This window comes from Coloeus monedula (assembly GCF_965178545.1).
Source record: "Coloeus monedula genome assembly, chromosome: 14".
NCBI classification, from domain to species: domain Eukaryota; kingdom Metazoa; phylum Chordata; class Aves; order Passeriformes; family Corvidae; genus Coloeus; species Coloeus monedula.
In genome coordinates, this window is record NC_138794.1 from 648,253 (window position 1) to 669,418 (window position 21,166).

At 36.2% G+C, this 21,166-nt stretch overlaps 1 protein-coding gene across 1 annotated transcript in view; it reads left to right on the forward strand.

The window, feature by feature from the left end:
- Window positions 1-504: 504 nt before the first annotated feature.
- Window positions 505-21,166, forward strand: part of WDR72 (WD repeat domain 72) — a gene marked incomplete at both ends in the record, with an annotated part of 93,622 nt that continues 72,960 nt past the window's right edge. Inside the window, 12 exons of the mRNA XM_082291033.1 lie at window positions 505-657; window positions 1,675-1,781; window positions 4,741-4,819; window positions 7,567-7,741; window positions 8,222-8,298; window positions 10,066-10,185; window positions 11,266-11,411; window positions 11,771-11,867; window positions 14,221-14,362; window positions 14,662-14,907; window positions 15,447-15,667; window positions 16,972-17,167. Of these exons, the coding sequence (XP_082147159.1) occupies window positions 505-657; window positions 1,675-1,781; window positions 4,741-4,819; window positions 7,567-7,741; window positions 8,222-8,298; window positions 10,066-10,185; window positions 11,266-11,411; window positions 11,771-11,867; window positions 14,221-14,362; window positions 14,662-14,907; window positions 15,447-15,667; window positions 16,972-17,167 (1,759 nt within the window). The remainder of the gene's footprint in view (window positions 658-1,674; window positions 1,782-4,740; window positions 4,820-7,566; window positions 7,742-8,221; window positions 8,299-10,065; window positions 10,186-11,265; window positions 11,412-11,770; window positions 11,868-14,220; window positions 14,363-14,661; window positions 14,908-15,446; window positions 15,668-16,971; window positions 17,168-21,166) is intronic.

A 21,166-nucleotide genomic window follows, 5' to 3' on the forward strand; every position in this document is an offset into this window, starting at 1 on the left:
AGATGCCACAGAATGGTTGGGTATATACTGCTTTGCCATCTTGGGCCTCATTTTACTCTTCCTTCCAGACCCACCACCAGTTCTCTCTTTTTGGCTGTAGTATCCTTCTGTTGCCTTATCCTCTTAGAAATCAGTCTTTATTGACACCCTGCTCCTGTGCCATCTCTGCTAGTTGGAGGGAACAGGGGAGGCATTGTGTACTCCACCAGCCAAATTTTAGGGAGAACAGGTGGGCCCAGCAGAGCTAAGCCAGGCTGTGTGGGGCAGCACAGAACTCTTGTTGCTGATGTTTCAGTATTCTCATAGTAGTGGTCTCTGAAAGTGTTAGTCTGATGTTGGCAGCAGCAAGACAATGTTTCAGTGACTCATCGACTTCTTACAGCAATATTTTATGGCTTCCCTCTTCAGATGTTCATTAAATTCCCCTTTTTTTTAGGTTATTTTTTCTTATGTTTAATCTTACTGAAGATCATCCTGACTTGTTTCTGTTTTCAGGTGTTGACCATGAAGACATCAGTACCGGCTGTGGTCGTGTGGGGGAAAACAGCTCCCTCTCACAGCATCACTGCTATCATGATTACAGATGACCAGCAGACCATAGTTACAGGAAGCCAAGAAGGACAAATATGTCTCTGGGATCTTTCATCAGACTTAAAGGTTAGTGTCTGCTGTGCTACAGTTCGCCAAATAGACAGGCTGGAGTTTTATCTTTTATTATTGGCAATAGGATTATCCAGACTTACACTTATTTAGATGAATTTTTAAAGATAGTGTGGTATTTGTTACAGGAAACTCATGAAGCAGAAAGTGAAATGCCTATATAAGCTACCTGTTATTTGCAGACTTCGGAGAATTTTTCATAGATTAGCATACCCTGTGGATTATAATTTGAGGCTGTGTGCTCTCAGTAATGACAGCAAGTAAATGTATACAATTAACATGATTCCTATCTTGTAAAGGCTTTTTTCTGTTGTAAATCAATTGCTGAGCATGACCTGTCATTTAAAGAAAAAGTATCAATAAAACCAAATCTGTCTACCAAGATGGAAGCAGCAAGATGAAACTTTTATTTTTGATGTAATTAGGATGGAAATTAATGCTTTGATGATTTCATATTTATTTTCCTGAGAATGGAGCAGAGTCAAAACAGTTCCTGTTTTTTTATTCTGTGTTTCTAGAACTATGTTCTATTCCTTTTTTTATGTTTAGATGCCCTATTTGTACTCAAACAGCCTGAAAGTTTGCACTTTTATGAGGCTGCCTTTTCCAGTTAAGATCTTTGCATGCAGTGATGATAATCAGAGAGGTTATTTAAACCTGTGATACGAAACACATGCTTAAGAGCTTTTGGTTTATCAGTTTCTACCTCACTCTGCCACTTTTGGTGCATGCTGTAGGGTGAAGGCCAGAGATGCTCTGCACATTGCCTGTTTTATGTCATTTGGTGTTCTGTACATTCTCCAGAAGATGAATGCAGTGAATACAAAAACTGAACTTTATGCAAATTGCATAATTCATCCATGTCTTTCTGCATTCCAGAAACATGACTGAAGAACATAAGAATATAAGGCAGGTTAACAATTATGTATATCTGCAAGTAATATTCTCTTGGTTTTAGATATCCTTAGTTTATACAGAAATTGTTGAAGATAAATCATGATGTTATTTTCCTAGATTTCATCTAAAGAAATTCTCTTTGGCCATACTGCTTCTGTAACTTGTTTGGCAAAAGCAAGAGAGTTTGAGAAACAGCCATATGTAGTAAGTGCTACTGAAAATGGGTAGGTAACTCAATATTTCATTGTTCATTTCCTAAATCATGAAATGTATGTCAGATGTAGGTCAGATGATGCATTTGCAGAAATGTTTCAATCCACTTCCATGATACTAAAATGATAGCAACTGCTTAGGATAGTGACTACATGGTTGATATACAATAGTCCAACTAAGAGCTCGTCCCATGGACAACAGAAAGGTTTGGCAGATTCACATATCCACTTATAGACAGAAAAAGGGGTCAGCTAAACCTCTTCAAAGGGAAATTAATGGATTATTGGAGGGCATCAGCAAGTTCAACAGCATTTGAATATCATGGTGTTTTTCTCTGTTCCTTCCTGAACTCAGTCTTAAAAACTGAACTGGTAAAAGAGACTTATGTACTCTGATCTGGTTTATGTTTCCTCAGTTGGAATGTATGGAAGCACAGCCTGCCCTTGAATTAAAGGCATGTGTGTTCCTTGTCTATCTTTAAATCTGATGTGCTGTTTTGGAGAATATCCTTTCAGAGGGCCCTGGTCTTGCAGCTTTTCTGCTATGTGTTTGTTATGACACAGCCTGTCACTTGAGTCAAACTAGTTTCTGCTAGGTTACACTTAATATTTGGAAATCTTTTCAACTGGGGTCTGAAGCCCTTCTGTTAAGGATTTCATCTGTTGAAAATGGTTAGGGCTAGCTAAGGGCTTTCTTTCTTAAGGGCTTTCTTAAGCAATCTTGTCTCACTGCTTAATTATATTCCCCTCTTATTTTTGGGTTTGTCTTTTCTAGTGAGCAGGATGGTCCTTTTAAAATGGTGTTCCATAGGAGTTACTGTTAATTGTCCTTCAAGCTATACCTTCCAGCACCTTAAGGCTCCTGCTTTCTCACTTAGTGGCTTATTTATCCTTTCCAGCTGCTAAGATCCCTGATTCTCTCGTTCAGTCATGAGTATACTAGAAAGGGATAACCTGCAAAAAAACTATTTCAGGCTTCTTAATCTTGAAAGATTAGACTGCCTCAGTGGACAGGTAGTGGTGAACAGTACTGTTTGTGTGGAGAGAGTGTGAAATCCACACAACCAGTTTTATATTGCCCTTCTACAGTTCTACTCAAGGGTTCTGAGTTGAAGCTGTTTTTCATCCTAGTTCTGAAGTTCTGGTAGTGCAGTACTTCTTCCAGATGATACTGGAAACAAAGATACTGTATTTCCAAAAAAACTGGGGTAGATAGTGTTAAGAAACAGATGAGGGTATTGTTACAGATATACCATACAGAGATGTTCACATCCTAAAGATTCTAGCTCTGAAGGGATCATTAGACTTGTTTGGAATGGGTGTAGGTGGGATTGAATTGTTTTCTGACCCCTTTAAATGTTCACTTTTACCAAATTACTGCTGACTTCTCATCTATATTATATAAAGGCAAAGCATCCATCACTGATCCCTGGAAGGTGGCAACAAGAAGTTGAGATAATTACAAATAGGAAGCCTTGTCTTCAGGAGATGGACTGTTTGCCAAACTGCATTTTCTGGCTTGTGAATAATTCACTTGTGCCATTTTCAAGCTTCCATCTCCTTGTAGTAAGGATGGAAGAAATCATATGGAAGATGATTCTATGATACTCTTCCCTGTTCCACTCCAGATTATCTTCAGAGTTTCTATATCTGACTAATCCCAGAAGAATGAGCGTTGAACATTATTTTTGTAGTTCTAATATGGAATCTATAAAGAATCTTTGATTCATAAGTTCTCACTGCTGTCCTATGAGTTATAAACCTGTCCTATGGCATATGCTCTGTGTAATGTGATATTGCTCATTCCTTATTAGTACACACAGTAAATTGAATACATCATCCAGAAGCTGAAGCTGCATTCTGAAGTGATGGCCTCGTTTGTGCATGTTTGTATGTTTGTATGTATCACAGTAATGTTGCTAAAGCACTAGAGTTCTGATACAAACAAGGAGAAAATCATTGCCATGAAATATTTAACAAACAGTGTAAAGCTTCCACTTAAGTTCTGACTTTGGATCTACCAACTTTGATACTGCTATTCCTCAGCTGAAATATATTAATTAATAATATTTTGAGATTAGCATAAAATGGGAAAGCAGGTAGATTAAAATGTAAATCATTAAATAGCATTTCTGATATAATAAAATACTCTCCCCAGTGTGTTCTTTCTGTCTTCATACAGAAGAAGTCTTACAGTGTAATGTCAGAAATGATGGAATGAATGTTTCAATTTTGGAAGTAATGTTTGTTTTTTTAATGAAATCTAAAAGCATCAAAATTTAACACTCAGTTGCTGGACTATGATAGCATCTCATACAACCTCATTTACAACATCTAATTTGATTGTGTCTCTTGTACTCCAGTCCCACTGCATGTTGAATAATGTGTAGATAAGGAAGGTGTGCTGAAGTGTCTTTTCTCAAACAACAATCTTAAATGTACCCAGGTGTATCTGTAATGTTGCACAGGTACTCAGATGGTTGAGTGTATTGAGAGCAGATTTTGGGAACAGCCTCATGATGGCACTGTTTCTTCTTAACAAAAGTTGTTCCTCTCAAGGACTGAAGTCTGATGTGGGAGAAGGTGCATAATGCTTTTTGAAACGTGTGGTTTAAGTTCAGTGAAATGAATCATTTTCAGGAGGATGTAGTTCCAGTGACAGATAGTTACAGTGACATGTTGACGAGCTGTAATGGCAGTGCACCTACAGTTTGTTGTAGACCAGAGTTGGTCTTAAAGTCAGGTTGGTTGCAAGGCAGCAGGGTGTAATTACCAAAACAAAAATAAACAGATACTGTATGTCATCCCCTGCTAATGACTGTGTTTTCTTACCCAGCAATCTGTAACAAAAAGCTTTATAAATGACCAGACTGCACTTAAATACAGCACTAAAGAAAAACTTGGTGGCACAAAATTATTCCAGCCAATTGAGTGGAAATGACAGAGAATAATATGAAGTTATCTTTGGCAGGGAGATGTGTGTCTGGAATGTCACTAGTGGACAGTGCATTGAGAATGCAAAGCTTCCTTATAGGCATACAGCAATCCATGTAAGTATAGCAACTTTTCATGGGATCTCTTTACAAGGGTTACAAGGGTTTTGCTTTATTAACATGATATTTTTCAGAAACCATTTTAAATGTATAGCTTGTTACATAGGAGGAAAAACCCTGTCAGAATATAAGTAGTTTTTATATCTTTTTTTTCAGGTTTTTTTCTTCTAAGAAAATAATTGAGATTTTATTGTTCCTCTGAATTCCTTAATCAAATCAGACTGATTATTTTTAAGCTGTAAATATTTGAAATGCATTGATTAACTTACTGTTTGTGCATCAGGTAGCCAAGTGAACTGGTCTTAATCTTTGCTCTTGTCTTCTATTAAAATCTGCATAGAAGCTTCAAGTTTAATATTGGCTTTTTTGTGACATTTTAAAAGTACAAGTAATCTAGCCAGACATTGTGAGACAGTCTGCTGAAAGACTTATTTTTAAACTTCTGAACGGTTTTGGTACTCAACTCCTGACCTCCAAAAGACTGATCTTCACCCTGTTGTCAAAAATACTCTCTCATTCATTGCAGAACTTTAGGAAAAATCCCTTATTTTCAGAGACTTTCAATATTGCTTCAGATAATTTCAGGTGTCTAGTTGAAACTGTAACCAGGTTAAAAAAAGTAGATTTTGGAGTGTGGGAGTGTTTGAAATACACCTCAGTAAGATTGAGGGGCCCAACATATATGGGTTTGATTCTGGGGTGTGGCTTATTTCTGGATGTGTTAGTAGAAAAGAAGCTCAGGGCTCCTGTGTTAATTAAAATGCTGTTTTTCTTCAGTGAGGAAGTCAAGGGTGGAACTAAGGCTTCAAGTGATGGAAATCTGGAAATTCATGTGCAAAGTACAGCCAATTTGGAATCCAAAATTTTTGAAGCTTCCAAAAGAAAATATTTTTCCTGACACTGCTTTGGTTGCTATGAGGAGTTCAAACACAGTTGTTAATTGTAAAGGGAAGAGGAAAAATCTTGGATATATTGCCAACAAAAATTTGGAAGATTAACTTAATTTTTTTATGTGTGTATAAAAATATAAATTAAGAATTATTCTACACTTTTGTGTGTATGTTTAAAGCATATATGTTCCTTAAATGGATGTATATTCACAAGCAAAACAATACTTAAATTATAATTTATTAGAGGTGCAGTATGACCTGCTATGTTCTAGTGCTTAATTAGATTTTAATAGATGATGTTACAGACAAGTTCTGCAGGGAAGTAGGCAAATCTGGCCTAGCTGATTAGCTGACTACCTGTACATTTTTTGTGGAGATCAGAGGCGGAATATTCATTCTTACCCTTCAAGCAGGTATAGCAAATACTTGTAGAAAATAGGTGCTTTATCTCTATTAGAAGTGAGCTAAACCTAATTATGGCAAATAATTATTTTTCTTTAATACCTTGGGCAAGATAGCTAAAGGAAAATAGGAACATCTAACAGGAAAACTTTCTTAGGAAAAAGAATAGATATTGCTAGGAGGGGAAACTATTCTTAAAATGCAGCCTTCAGATAGTTACAATAAAGTGGTTTTCTGTGTGTTTTTTGTTGTAGGTTTTTTTTCTTGTTGTTCCATGGGGAATAGTTGCTTGTGCTGTAGTTAATGTTTGGTTTTAATTGAACTACTAACCTATCTGCTCTAGTAGGTTCCTTTTGTTCAGTGTAGATGATTTAGCTATGAATGGCAGATGTCAAGTAGGGCAAACTGAATATTTGCCATTTGAAATGAAATTTAACACCAGGGTCAACACTTAAACATTTGTGGATCTTAACCAGTGTGGAATTTTCTCAGAGGAATAACTGACTATAGAAATCCTCTATTTCGAGCCTAATTTAATGGAAACAGTAATTGCAAATTCTAAGCACTTCTCCTCTGTTTATTCATAATATCTGTAGTACTATTTATCCTATTTCCAGCAATTTATACTACTTTTGTTTTCACACTTCAGTTAGTTGACTGAAAAAATGAGAATTACTATATAAGCGAAAATGTACAGAAAATTTGTTAACGAGGTGCAGTTTTTTTGGGTTGTCTGATATTTTTTGTCCCACTGCGTGATTGTTCCCTGTATTTTAAGGTTAGTATTACATGTAAATCCCATTTGAGGTGGCTGCTTATGCATTTATAGAAATTGTGTACAGATACAGATAGAGATGGAATGCAGATGTCCTTGTGCATATAAAAGACATAGCACGAAAGAAATCCTCCTAGTCACTCTGCACTACTGTCATGTCTGGTTTTTTTCTTTATGTGATTGCTGAGAGAATCTTCTGAACATTAGGGCATTTAATGTCACAATGAAGAATATGTCATAGAGTAGAAATCCTTCCTGGAAAGTAATCAAAAATTCATTATGAAAAATTTAATTACGAATATCCTGCATCTTCACCTGTTTTTTCCTTTTTGTATAACCCTTGATGACTGGAGCTTTATCAAATGTTTGGAGAGAGGCCTCTCAGAGAAACAAGTCTCAAACTCCTTAGTAATTTATAGGAAAAATTAACACCTGAATTTCTTCCAAAACTTACGAAATCCTAATATATAGGAAGAACAGGTGCTGCTTTCCGTATGAAGCACCTTTTGCTAAGCTGTGTTCCTTGCTAGTGTCACTGGCAATATTGTGTATGGTTTCACATATGCCTTAGATTTTTACTGATGCTACAGAAATGTTGATTGTGAGAAGTTCAGTGTGAAAAATCTGCATGCCATTTGTGTAGCTGTGTGCTGACTCTCTGCTTTCTGCTTGGACAGTATTACCATTGCTCATTCCGAATGACAGGTGAAGGCTGGCTTCTTTGTTGCGGAGAATATCAAGATGTTCTTATTATTGATGCTAAAACTTTGGGTGTTCTTCACACTTTATCATCATCTCAGTCTTCTGATTGGATAAATTGTATGTGTATTGTACACTCAGCAAGAATTCAAGGTATATGTTTTAAATATATTTATGTAGGCAAATAAAATTGTGATAAAATATTTCTGTATAGATGGTATCATACTACCTGATTTAATATCCAATCATGTTTCACAGAGCTGTTATGTAGAAGATGTTAATGTTTCATTAATAGCACAAGAGGTGTTTTTAAGGCTCCTAATATTGGTCATGCTTTATTTAATATGTTTTTTAGAGAAAAACACCTTCTCTACTGCATGTAAGCAGCTAATTTCTTGGATTTAAGTATAAATAAGTTTTGTAATATCAGAGAAATTAAAGCCACAATTCCACAGTTATGCCTTCTGTTTGCTGACATGTTTTGCATTTCTGTGTATCATTTATTTACTTTTTTGTGTAAAACTGAGATTTCATCTAAGCAGTGTCCTACAGAATCCTTGTTTTAGTGCTGAGTAGCTAGGTGCTGTTTGAACTTGGCTTCAAGTTGACTATCTCACTGTTAACTTTGCACAGAAGACTCTTTGGTTGCAGTGTCTGTAACTGGAGTTCTCAAAGTGTGGGACCTATCTTCATCTCTGAATAGTATCCAGGTCAGTGATAACATTAATGTTCTCAAGTAAAGACTACATTGAAGCAGAATATGAATAAATTTAAATCTTCTGGATGTGTATTTAAATAGATTTTATTACTTTTGTTCCAAAATTTTGAAAACACATCTTCATAGTGTTACTTAAATTTGGGCCATGGGACAGCACTTGTCTTGACAGCTGTGCTACCCTTCAGCCAGGCTTCTTGTCTTTTCATATTCCAGGATGCTGAAGCTGTGATGCTTTGCTGCTATCCTGATAAAGTCTTTGAGCCCCTTCACTCTGTCCTTTAAGCTCAAAGCTCTTCAATATTGGCCTTTGTACTCCCTCTTCACCCTTGTTGCTCTCTTCAAAATGGTCCTTTAGGTTTTGTTTTCCTCAGTCTGCTTTTCACAATGCTGTCTTCACTTGGAAAAGGCTCTTGCTGTGTCAAGTGCCCTGTTTTTCTATCTTCAAGCTCACTTACTCTTTTTTGTGTTAATATTCTCAGCAGCTGTCACCTTTCGTGAACAAGTGCTAGAATTGGGATGCAATTTTTGTATTTTAATTAAACTCTAAAAGCTAGATTTACAAAGGGACTTCAACAGTACAGCTAAGTACTATGAGACAGATTGGCAAAATATCAACAGACTTCTCTGAACATTGGTAACTCATGACTGCCTGGTTCAACAAACTGCAGGGCATGGGCAGCACTACTTGTTCATGGGTGGAATCAGGCCCCTGAGGAGAGCCTGTCCAAAGTTTGATACCATCCCAGTGTTTTTGATTTATCTGCAGTGTTTTGGGGTGGGTGCATTTTTTCAACATTCCTAGAGCAAACCCCACTGCCATGTTGTAAAAATTGAAGACTCTGACAACTGGTTACAGATGTCAGAGGAACATATGGTGTGGTGCAGTCTTTTTACTACCTGGGGCCGCCTTTTGTGGAGTGACTGCCTCAGAGTTAGTAACAATCCAGCTAAATTCTAAAGAAGAGTATTTTAATAAGTATTGTTGGCTTTGCTTGGGACTAACTGAAGCTGAATGTTGTTGTAAGAAAATGGCTTTCAGTTTTATAGCCATGATTCCAAGCATATGTACCCCTTCTCTGAGAGGTTTTGAGACTGTTGATATCTTTCAAAACAGAAAACATCAGTTTTAAGTGATTTAATCAATGATTTATAAATATACCTCCAATAGAATAATTTTGAGCATGATGACTTTAATAAGTCTGCTCTTCACACACGAAGTGTGAAAATACATACACTGTTTTTAACAGTCTTTACATTTAGCAATACCAAGCTAAGAAAGTTAATTACTCTTACACTACCTTTAAAGGTGTTAAGAGCAAACAAGACATGGCAACACCAACATCTCACTGTCCTGGTTGCAACAAGAATTAGTGGGAAAGTATTATATTCATCAGCTTTTCTGAATCTGATGCTCTCAATTTATAGGTTGTTGTAGTTATTTTTTGACTGAGGAATACTTAGCAGATACTCATTACAGCAGATGTTATTTATGGCCTGCCTTTAGTCCTTCTCCACATTCTTTATCATTTCTTTAAGTGAGATCAAGGTCTGAGCCACACTGAATGTTTACATTCTTCTGTTAACATGTTAATTGTGAACCCTGTTGTCTTTCCATGTCATTTTTAATTAACAAGTATATGTTGCTTTGAATTTTGAAAGTCTCTTAACAGAAAGTTATTTTCAGTGGATTGTTTCCATCCTAAAAGCTCAGATACCTGAAACAAACTTTATAGCTTTTTTTTTCCTCTGTTCTGTAAAGGAGAGACAAAGTGTGTGTGAGAAGGAATCAAAATCTCTGGACTGTATAAATTGTCAAGCAGTAAGGTTTTGTACTTACACGGAAAGGCTCCTTCTAGTTGTGTCCTCCATGTGCTGGCAGGTATATTACTGAGCATTACACTTTCTTTTTAATGTTGTTAATTTTGGAAAGCTAATATGATTTTTACATGCAGATATTTGTTTTTCTCCTTAGGTTAAAGAAAATTTTCACACATTGTCAGATATAATTATGCCTGCAACGCTTCTCGGCTTATCTAAACTGTGTGAAAGAGATGAAGCTTTTATTTTTTATGAATGTATTTCTGCTTTAAAAGTTTAACACTAAATTGGCTGGAAAGAACAGGGATTTAAGTATTAGACAGTTTTAGAGCACTGGGGGTATTATAGTCCCCTCCACATTGCATTTGAAAGGCAGACAAAGATTAAAAACCCTGTTTAAGTATGACAGAAGTACTCACAGTTGGCAAGTCTTCAGTAGCCAGGGACCTTTGTTTGTTGATAGAAGCCAGCTAAGGACCCCAGACTATATTGCTTTTACGTGTAGCTGTAATAAAATAACTAAAATTAAAAAAAAAAAAATAGTAACAGTTGTAGAGAATACGATGTATTTAAACTGAAATTTATTGTAAAAATTCTGTATTTCTCTTTCCCAGTGCTACAAAATTTCTTACACTGATCACTCAGGATTATTTTAACGTGTACACCTGACTCAAACATCTCTGTGGGGACAGGACTGGGTTAAAAATTTTTACATACACCTAGGTCAGCTTTGAATAATGTAGTTGTAGACTATCCTTGAGATGTCTCTTGGGCTACTTAAATTCTGTACAAAAGCATTTATAGAGAAATTTCATGTGTAGAATGGATAGGCTTTTCATGGAAAAATATCTCTATCATGCATTGTTTTCTATTAATTTCTATAGTGAGACTATAAGACCCTAATGCTACTTTTTGGTGGGTTTTTTTTTAACTGTTAGTGTCTTTAACTTTGAGCTGTATGGTTTGACCCTGACTTTGCAGTGGTTTGTTAGTATGAAAACATGTTAGGCTCTAAAAAAAGCAGTTAAACTACAGAGTTGAACTCATGTTCTACTTACTGATCCACTGCCCAAACCCAGTGTAGATTAAAATGGATTTCCCAATACTATTTGTTTATATTTTATTGTTTTTCTGAACTTAGGTCTATGATTATTGTGATTTCTCCTTGCTTTGTACTGAGTTCTGTAAGAGTGGTCAGTGCTTTGCTGGTGGGGAGGTGCTGGCAGCTTACAGACTTATCATCTGGACAGAAGATGGCCACAGTTACATCTACCAGCTGCTGAACAGGTGGGCTCAGATGGGAAATTCACACAAAAAGTTCAGGTACAAGATGAACTTTGGGAGGGTTACTATGGAAAATCTCTGCATGTTGCAAATGATCAAAAACCAGAACAAAACCACTTTGGCACTCAAAGATTTGCCCTGAGTTTGACAGCCCTCAGTCTTTGTTTGACACAGCAGGGGACACAGGAATAAGATTAGCCATGTAGAACTTGGGCAGCTGGTGCTGTGATTTCAAAAAGTCTCCTGTAATTACTTATTTGGTTACTTTTAATTTAACTTGTGAATCTTGGATGTTACTGTTCTGCTTTCTAAAAAAATTACTTTCTAAACCTTGTATGTTTAATTTTTTTTTAATTACGCAGTGGCCTTTCTAAAAGCATGTACCCTGCTGATGGAAAGGTGCTGAAAGAAACAGTTTATCCTCATTTACTCAGCTTTACTGGTATGAAGGAAAATAAGGTAAATTCATAAGGGTTTGAAAGTCTGTTTATTGTCCATTCACAATTACCTGAATAATCCCCCAAAAAATTGATTAATTCATCAACAGATTTAATTGTTCTATTAAAAACATGAGTAATATTTATTCCTTCATTTTAAAATGGTTACTTACAAACTTGAAGATGCTCATAGCATATTTTGTCTTTGATTTTGGCTATATTTAGGTTTTTTTCACAGTGGAAAAAATCCTTCTACAAGTATAGATAGACTGGTTGTTGAAGTAGCTGGTGTTTCTTTTTTCTAATTTTGATAAAAAGAGAAATATTTTTCTAGCATAAAGATGTGGTCTAAAATATTTTTAGAAACTTTACTTTCAAATCTGTAAAAATTAGTAAAACTAAATAATAAAAACTCCCAACAAATAAAACCCTGTCATAAAACCAAGATCAAAAAAGACAACCCAGGAGCAAAATGCAAGCAAGTTACTTAGTTCTTGTTTTATTAAGGAATGTACACATATGTCAATGAAACCACATAAATAGATTGCTTCCCATGTGTATCCACCCTGAATTGAGGGGGTCTGAATATGTGGCATCTTATCTGGAATACTGGCTTGAGCCTTCACAGGCATAATCACATGCAGAACTTTCTTGCACTGTGAGCAGACTGCTGCACCCACAGTGCATAAAATTAGACACATGTGACTCTCTTCAGAACCATGGTCTTGGCTTGAAGAAGTCGCTAATGTTAAGAAAAGAGGAAGCTGGAAAAGTAGGTGATCTTTATACTTTCCTTCAAGAATTCATGTTTAGCAGAGCATGTCACACCAATTTCAAATTTGGAGTTACTGTGTAGACAAGTATCTCAAATGGACTGGGCTGTGTTGGAAAACCTTCATCTTCACTCACTTTCTATGTAGTGCTTTGTGTGACCACAAAAGAATGAATAAGGAAACCCAGTTGATTTAAAAAGTAGAATTTATAATTAGGAAGCTGGGGGATGGGCGGCAGGATATGTGGTAGGCCTTCTTACTTGGGCCAAAAATGGATCAAAACAAATAGATTATTCTGTGAGGCTTTGGTTCTGGTGTTTTTGCTAAGTCTGATTGCTAATGCTGTTTATGAAGTTGTAATTGTTGGAAGATGTGGATTTAATTCCTGCCTGAAATGGCATTAGTTTGAGTGTTTGTGTGACAGCTCAAGCAGCTCATTAAGCAGTTTTATGAAGATATGCAGCAGAAACATTTTTTGTAGCTGACTAGAAACACTGTTAAATATCTGCCTGTGAGGTTTTGTAGTGTTCTTTCTTTCTCTTGACAAATGTAGGCCCTTAGAAAGTATGTTTGTTGCATAGTCCTGTGAAGCCTGACAGATTTAATTTTCAGTTGAAGGGAAATAGCATAAGCCATTCATCTTTTCCCCAAGTGCTGTGATCTAAAATCAGATGGGATAACTGCTGAAGGATGCCAAAAGGTCAGGAAAGGTGAGGGAAAAGAAACAGCCAAAACACCTGGTTTAGCAAATAATAGGGTTACAGTGGTGGTACAAAGTTCATATATGCTTCCCCCCAAATACATGCTTTTTAAAAAATACTGACCTGTTCTTTTTTAGTATTTTTGCTTTAGTAATTACCTTACTACCTAAATAATTTTTATAGCAGATTTGTGAGACAACCAAATTGCCTGTGTGATGATCCATTTTGAACTACATTTTGGGACTGTAGACTGAACCATTTTACAGGACAGTTAATTATTTTGGAATGGACTCTCAAACTTCAGTGTTGTAAATAAGTATATCCAATATATGAGGTGGTCGTAGAGACTGATAAGGTTTCTCCTGAGCCTCCTTTTTTCCAGAGTAAACAACCCCAGCTCCCTCAACTGCTCCTTATCAGAACCATGCTCCCGACCCTTCAGCAGCTTCATTGCTCTTTTGAGATGCTTCCCCACCTCATGACTGAATGGTGGTGTTGTAGACTGTTACCTGTGTAAAAGCATAATTCTTGCCTTTCATTAGTGGAGTCATGCAAGCTGTGATGACTGAAGCTTTGCTGAATTTGTTTTGATGCAAAGATTATCAGCATTTCACTGCATTGTTTTTTCAGCCTGACTTTGGTGCTTATGCTGGTGAAACAGTAAACCTGAGGAGAACTCCCAGTTCACTTTTCCATTTGAGGTGTAGGTTTAGCCAAGAATACTTGCAAAGCAGAGGTGATCTTTGAGAGGCTTGTACCAGGCAGAGTGGACTTGGTCTGAGCAGGATTTAATGGCAAATGAGGAACCAACTGTGAAAAAAAGCCTTCACATTTACAATTAATTATTACATTGTTTTGTCAGTTTTCTTTCAGATTATTGATTTACTGTTCTTTTTCACAGAGTCTTCCCTTTGTCATGGGCTTCATGAATGAAAGAAAGGAGCCTTTCTACAAAGTTCTTTTTTCTGGTGAAGCTTCAGGACAGATCACTTTGTGGCACATTCCTGATGTTCCTGTGTCAACGTTTGATGGTTCTCCAAAAGGTTTGGCACTTCTGGCACACTTGCTACCATCTTTTTCATTATGTCTTGGGGTCAGTTTTCATTAAAATCTGAATTCTCATAAAAAACTTTTCATGCTAAAAAGTGATGCTCATTTATTCACTGTGTGATGATTGCCTGTAGTAAGAAGGAGTAGCAACTGCTGACTTTCCAACCCTAGACTGCAGAAAGGATAAGTTAAGGGAAGTGATCAAAAGATGAAAATGTGTGTTTTATTTAGTTTGACTTTTTATATTTTGTTTTGCATAAACAAAAAAATTGTCTCTTGCCCCACCCTCTAGAGATCCCAATTACAGCTGTGTGGACTCTTCAGGATAGTTTTGATGAACATCATTCCATGTCAGAGGGCATTATTGATCAACTTTGTGGATCTGAAGATGGATTTGGAAGTGCAGTTGTCAGTTCCTCTGTGTACATACCTGCTCTTGATAAGCTTGTGTGTGGATGTGAAAATGGGAAAATTTTTGTAACATTAGGTTTAAAAACTGCAAGAGCAAGACTTTTAGAAGACATATCTTTTCTTAAAGGTAAGTTTTAACAAGTTGTTCAGATTCATCTCAGTCAAGCACAGAAGACTTCATACTTCTGGCATCCCTTCCAGTGATCCCTGTAAAAATTCTCTGAAGAATAGGGCTGGTGGTCAGGGATGAAATGAGAAAAATGGAAGATTATGATGATCTTTCTTCTTCTGTAGCTGATCTATTGGATCACAGCTTAGCACTACCAAGGTGCTTTCCAGTATTAGGAATCTGGGGATGGCTGTGGGATTGGATATCCACTAGAAGTGAGATATGTGACATCTCACTCTATTGGCAGTTTTCTTTTTTATTTGCTCTCTAAAAGATCATTCCACTGAAGGGAACATAAAGGGTACATCTCAGTAGATGAAGCTCAGAGTGCAGACCTTTGTTCTCGGTTTTAGGAACAGGTCCAAAATACTTTGATCCCATGTGAAGGTTGGTTATATTTAGTTCTTTGAATATCCTGACTTTTAGGAAATGTACTGTAAAATATGGAACTCCTACTCTTAAAGAGCAAAAATAATTTAGGCACCATCTTGTTTCAGATAATCTACCTTACAAGGTTCTGAATGGTCACAGTAGCAGAGTCACTTGTTTGCTTTATCCACATGACAAGTCAGTAAGATTTGATCCAAGCTGGCTGTTATCAGGGGGCCAGGATTCTCTTGTGATCTGCTGGGATCTATTTACTGGAGGAATCCTACACCAATTTAATCTGCAGTCTGGTCCAGTGACAGAGCTCCTGCAATCCCCAGAACACTACAGAGTAAGTAAAAGCATAATAAATTATGTCCCCAAAAAATGATCTCTATATACCCATCTATGTGTGTGTATATATACAAGAGAAAATAAAAAGAAACACTGTCTGGCAGTACTTTAGACCACACCATTTTATGCTTAATTTACCTTCACTTAATTCTTGTCTTTGAAAGTTGCTTTTAATTTCAGGGAGTTGAGTTCTTGAGTTTGTGGCATATTGAATTGAAGCTCTTATTCTCTCATTCTATTCACCATTTTTAATATTGTGATTATCAATTTATATGTCAATCTGATTAACTATTCCTTCTGAAATTTAAAGTGTGCTCAGTTAAGGCTAGGAGCTTGAACACATTTTAATCTGATCTTTTCTATAGGTCCAAAATATATATATGCTTCATTTTGGTTGCTGACACATCTTTGTGGTCCTTTGCATGTATGCTTTTGCATTTTATGATATTTAGAATAATTTAAAGTTGTGTTCTAATTAATTGAATTTTGAACTTAAATTTAGGTGAAGATTTACTGTACTGAGAGTTCTATGTAACTTTGAATGTTGTATTCCATGGGGCTGGGATTTCCATTTTTCCTCTTAGCCTGCAAAGACACATTTGATACCTATGAATGACTCACAGTTCACTGACATGCCAAAATTAAGTAGTCAAAAAAATGGTTTGCAGTAACAAAGTTTTTAATGTTTGTAAGGCTCCTTTTCATCTTTGTTCTAAAAACTGAGTAGGATTTAATGCCTGCCTGGCTAGTGTTTCATCCTGGTTTAAAGAGATGAATTTTTTTTGTAGGGGAATTCCTCTGTGTGTCACCAAAAATTACTTGCAGGAAGGGAAGGCTTTGCAGTATCAGATCCATACAGTACGAAATCAATTTGTAACTTATGCAGGTTTTTTTGTTAGAAATACCTTGCCCTTGGCTTTTGTTTCTAGACCTGATACAATTTTATATCCCATGAGCACCAGTTTGGTTTAAGGTAGTTTTTTTTTTTACTACTTTCTCTTCTAGGACAACTGCTACTGTATATAATCACTGCTTTGATATGCTGAACATTGTGAATACATGGAATTTAAATAATTATGTCTAAAATACTGAAAAACCAAAGATGGTGGTATGTTTTCCTGTCAGGGAATGAGCTGTATAGCCAGCCTGTTGAAAACAAGATGTTGGCTGAAAAAACCCACAATTTCCTAAAATCAGTATGTTCTGGGAAAGAAATCACTGGAGTACTTTTACTAGGCCTGTTAAAATGATGTGGTTATGAATGTGGTTACAGTGTTGAAATTGGAGTTTTCTGTTTTCCAGTTGAGAGACCAGAGTATAGTGTGCTGTGTGTGCAGTGACCACTCAGTAGCAATTCTACACCTTCAGAAGAGAGCATGTCTCTTACATGCCAGAAAGCATCTGTTTCCTGTGAAGAAGATAAAATTTGACCCTCTTGAGAATGTGCTAATTGTTGGATGTGAAGACAATTCAGTTTATATTTGGGAAATTGAAACAGGTAATAACACGGAGGGTTGTTTTGTTCACTTTCCTGAAGGTTTGTCTGTCACATGGTGTTATACGAGCATAATTTATGGAAGACCAAAACATTAGTAGAAATACTAACACACTGATTATATTAATTGGAGAGTTCCAATGTTCCTATAAACAAGCAAGCAAGAAAATTTTCTTATGTTTCAAGGTATGCTACTAGTAAAATAGAATCGCTTAAGTCAGATCCTGACAATCAGAAGTTTAGCTGACTTGTCAGTGAACTGAGTAGAATATTCATTCATGGGAGCTATAAGTAAAAATCAAACTTATTAAAAAGACTGATGTTTTCAGTCTAAACAGTCCCAAGTTGGAGAACGAAGTTAGGCTTTCTTCCAGAAGTTCATGATCTGAGATCTTTTGATTTAATTGATAATCACTTAATAGTGGAAGATAATTGTAAAGCTCACAACTGTATAGTCAGCAGAACTAAAACTGAGTGTTTTCAGGTTAAACTGTAGATTCCCAGGGGATTTGAGAATGTAATGCTGATTCATGTGGGTAATAAGTGTAGTTATTTAAACTTGGACAGACAGAACTATTAGAAGTTTTAATGGTACTAGAGACGACAATATGAGTGTCCAAGCAATTCTGAGCTGTGTGTCCTGAGAGGAGAAAGGTACATTGAGTCCAGAGCGCCTCTGAAATGCACAGCGTGTTAAAACTGTATCAAAACAGTTTTACTAACTGAACACTGAGGTCACAATTTACAGGTTATTACAACACACTGTCTGCACTGTTTGTTTTAGACAAAACAGAAAAGATCAGAGTATATTTGAACTATCTCTCCTTTACTCATAAAAACGTTGCCTATTTCAAGATTAATGAGGAAGTAAAATTGGTGCCACTGCTCATGCATGTTACATATTCAGACAGGGTGCAGATGGATAAAATGTGTATCTTTTGTTTCAAGTATCACAGAAGAATGAGTGCCACAATCACAGTCTCTTTAAGAATAGCTGGTACACAAGAAAAGATGCTGTTATTTGCTATACAGTAGCAATTAACAAATCTTTTTTTTTTTTTTTGGTTCCTGTTATGCATTGCTGACTAAAAGGTGGCATCTAGGGTCAATACCTGAGAAAGCCTAGTAGGATATACTGTAGTTGCTTTAATGTTGAATTACATCTGTATTGCAGGAGAACACAAGAGGTCACGGCGTTGATCCTTGAAATTGGCCTGACCTAGATCAAGAGTTATGTAGATAACTTCAGTGGCACTCAGGCAGACAAAGCATTGTTCAGATGTATGACAGAGATGTACACAACATCACTGAGGCAGCTCTGCAGGAACACAGCACCTTTCATTAGGATTTCATCTGTTGGCAGATGAATGGGCAACCAGACATAGTACCACCTGCCTAAGCAGTTACTTCTGAATATGTTCCCTGACACAGTTAAATAGGATAAAATCTTAAGTGGTAGCCTTGTGCTTGAATTCCGTCATGGAAAGGGATATAAGATAGCTTTTATTGCTTCTACAGCCAGAAAGTGTTTGTATTTCTTCTGGCTGTGCAGTTAGCTTCATGACTGAGGCTTTGCCTCTAAGTTAAAGTCAGTGGAGTATTGTGTCAGACTCATCCATCACTGGTTGCAGTTAAAATACCGAATCTTAACACTGTTCCTGTGCAAAAGTTAACGGATGACTGGGAAACCGCCAGTCTGTTTATAATTTCAGGCTGTGGATTAAGAAATTTATATGAATATTCCAATATTTACACAGTTGTAGAGTCAGCAGTAATTCTGTTGAATTTGACAGATGACTTTTCTAAAGTTGAGGCCTAGTACCACTTAAAAACTGTTCTTCCATTAGGTAATTAATAGGATGACCCCTAAAGCAGATGGAAGATTTCATTATGCATAACAGTTCATTGTCCAGTTTCCTGTGACAGAGGTTGACACACTTGTACAGAAAGCATTCCAAAGGACTTAAAAATGTTTGTTTCAACAGGCTTTCATCATTACTTTATGGGGCAGAAGAAAATTTGCGTCCTAGGTTAAAATCTAAGTCCGTGCTACTTCATGTACAATTTGTTGTGCTCTCTTTTTGTGAGAATTCCAAAGATAACCTTATTTTACATACTCACTGGGAAGCTTTCTGAGTACTCTAATCTGCATATATTCTACATAAATGGGATTTTCAGCATAGTTTATGCTGACATGTTAAATACCAGGAGTGTAGGTGACTGCAAGTGTAATTTGTCTGTATCTATTCCCCACTGACTAAGGCAAAACTAAAAAAGGTGGGGAGAAAAAAGGGAAAAAGGTAATTGCCTGCTCTCTTACACAGCTAGAATAAGATAAATTTAATTACATCCTTGTGTTCCCTTGATTTACAGATCCAAGCAAAATAACTTCAAGTTTAGATGTTGGTATTGTACCTGCATGTGGGTAGTGATATAGGAAACAGTACAGAAGCCATGAAATGATATCTGTGTAGTGTAATGTATTTCACCTAAATTTTAATATATGTATATGGCAACTTTCCATTACAGTGGAATATCTTTCCATGACAATGAATATTGATCTAATCATACATTTGGAGTATTAATATAGTATGTGTACAGGATATGCTCCAAACTTGTGTGCTAGAAGACAAATATGAAAATCAATAACAAATTTTAGTCTAATTAAAGTGCAGAATATTTCTTCCAATAGCCACCACTTGAAATCCCCTTCAATAAGGAAATTAGTTGTTATCTGTATTGCTTTTACATTTTCCTAACCAGCTGGTATCTTTGCTTTTTTAGAAAAGTAAATACCAGTACAATAAGATATAGTAATAAAAGGATCAAAGAATTTTTCCTTGCTGTGAACAGCATATGGCAACATGTCTACTAAGCCACCTTTATATCTAATATGTATTAAGAGTGAGGAATCAATGGGTAGACTTCAAATAGCAGTCTTCCTTGCTCAGAGTTAATAATCTTCATTTATCAGCAATAAATTGTTTTTCAATTAGTACGAGTTGAAAATGAATTTATTCCTTGAAGTTCATAATACTTGCAGAATGAATCATCTACTAATTTCCTGTTACTTTTTTTTGCCTTGCGAGTCTTGCTCTGTTTTATTGTTTTACAATATGTTTAGTTTGAATTTAAAGAAATAATATCACTTAATAAAACTTCAATTTATTGTTACATTATCATACTACATATTTAGCTTTACACTGGCTAGATTGTATTTTTTTTTCATACTCCCCCAGGGAGTGCAAATTTTAAGAACTCTCTTACATGCTGCTAGCTCCATAAAAAAAAAACAATTGAAACATGCCTAAAGAGTATTTTTATGAAGTCAGATCTCCTGAATAGCCAAAACTTAACTCTATGCTTAAAACCCTTACTAGGAAAGGTCCAAGTCATCAATAAAAAATAGATAATTACTAAATAAACATCTAAATAGTATTTTGTTTGATCCACACTTTGTGTATTGCTTTCTCTGTGCTTTACCTGAATCCTTTTCTGAATAGAATACTTTTTCTTGTATTTTGATGTGTTGATTAGCCCAATATCTGAGTGATTAGTAACAATAGTTTTGCTATTTTCTTCTTCAAACTTTTGCATCTAATCAAAGCAGAAATCCTAAAAATGACAATGTTATCTATAGATTCATTCTTAGAACACCCTAGGTGGTATGTAATTTTAAAACCCCCATGTTTTGATGTATTGAGTATACCAGAGATTTACATAGAAGTACCTGCTGTCTCAATTCAGAGGTTCTCTTGCTATTACTACCTGGTTTTGCAAATGTAGCATCAGGGTGATACTTACGTGTTTATCTTGGGGTTTTCAGTAGAGGTAGGTGAAAGACTATCACTTCCATTCCCTGTAGTGAGACTGACTCTGCTTGTCACCGTGTGGAAGGGTCTCTATGGACCTCCCTCAGCTGGGGAAGCAGGAAAAGCAAGGTTACATCAAGTAATGCTGTCACTGTGGTGGGAGCAAGGCACCAGCATTGGAGGTGCAGCT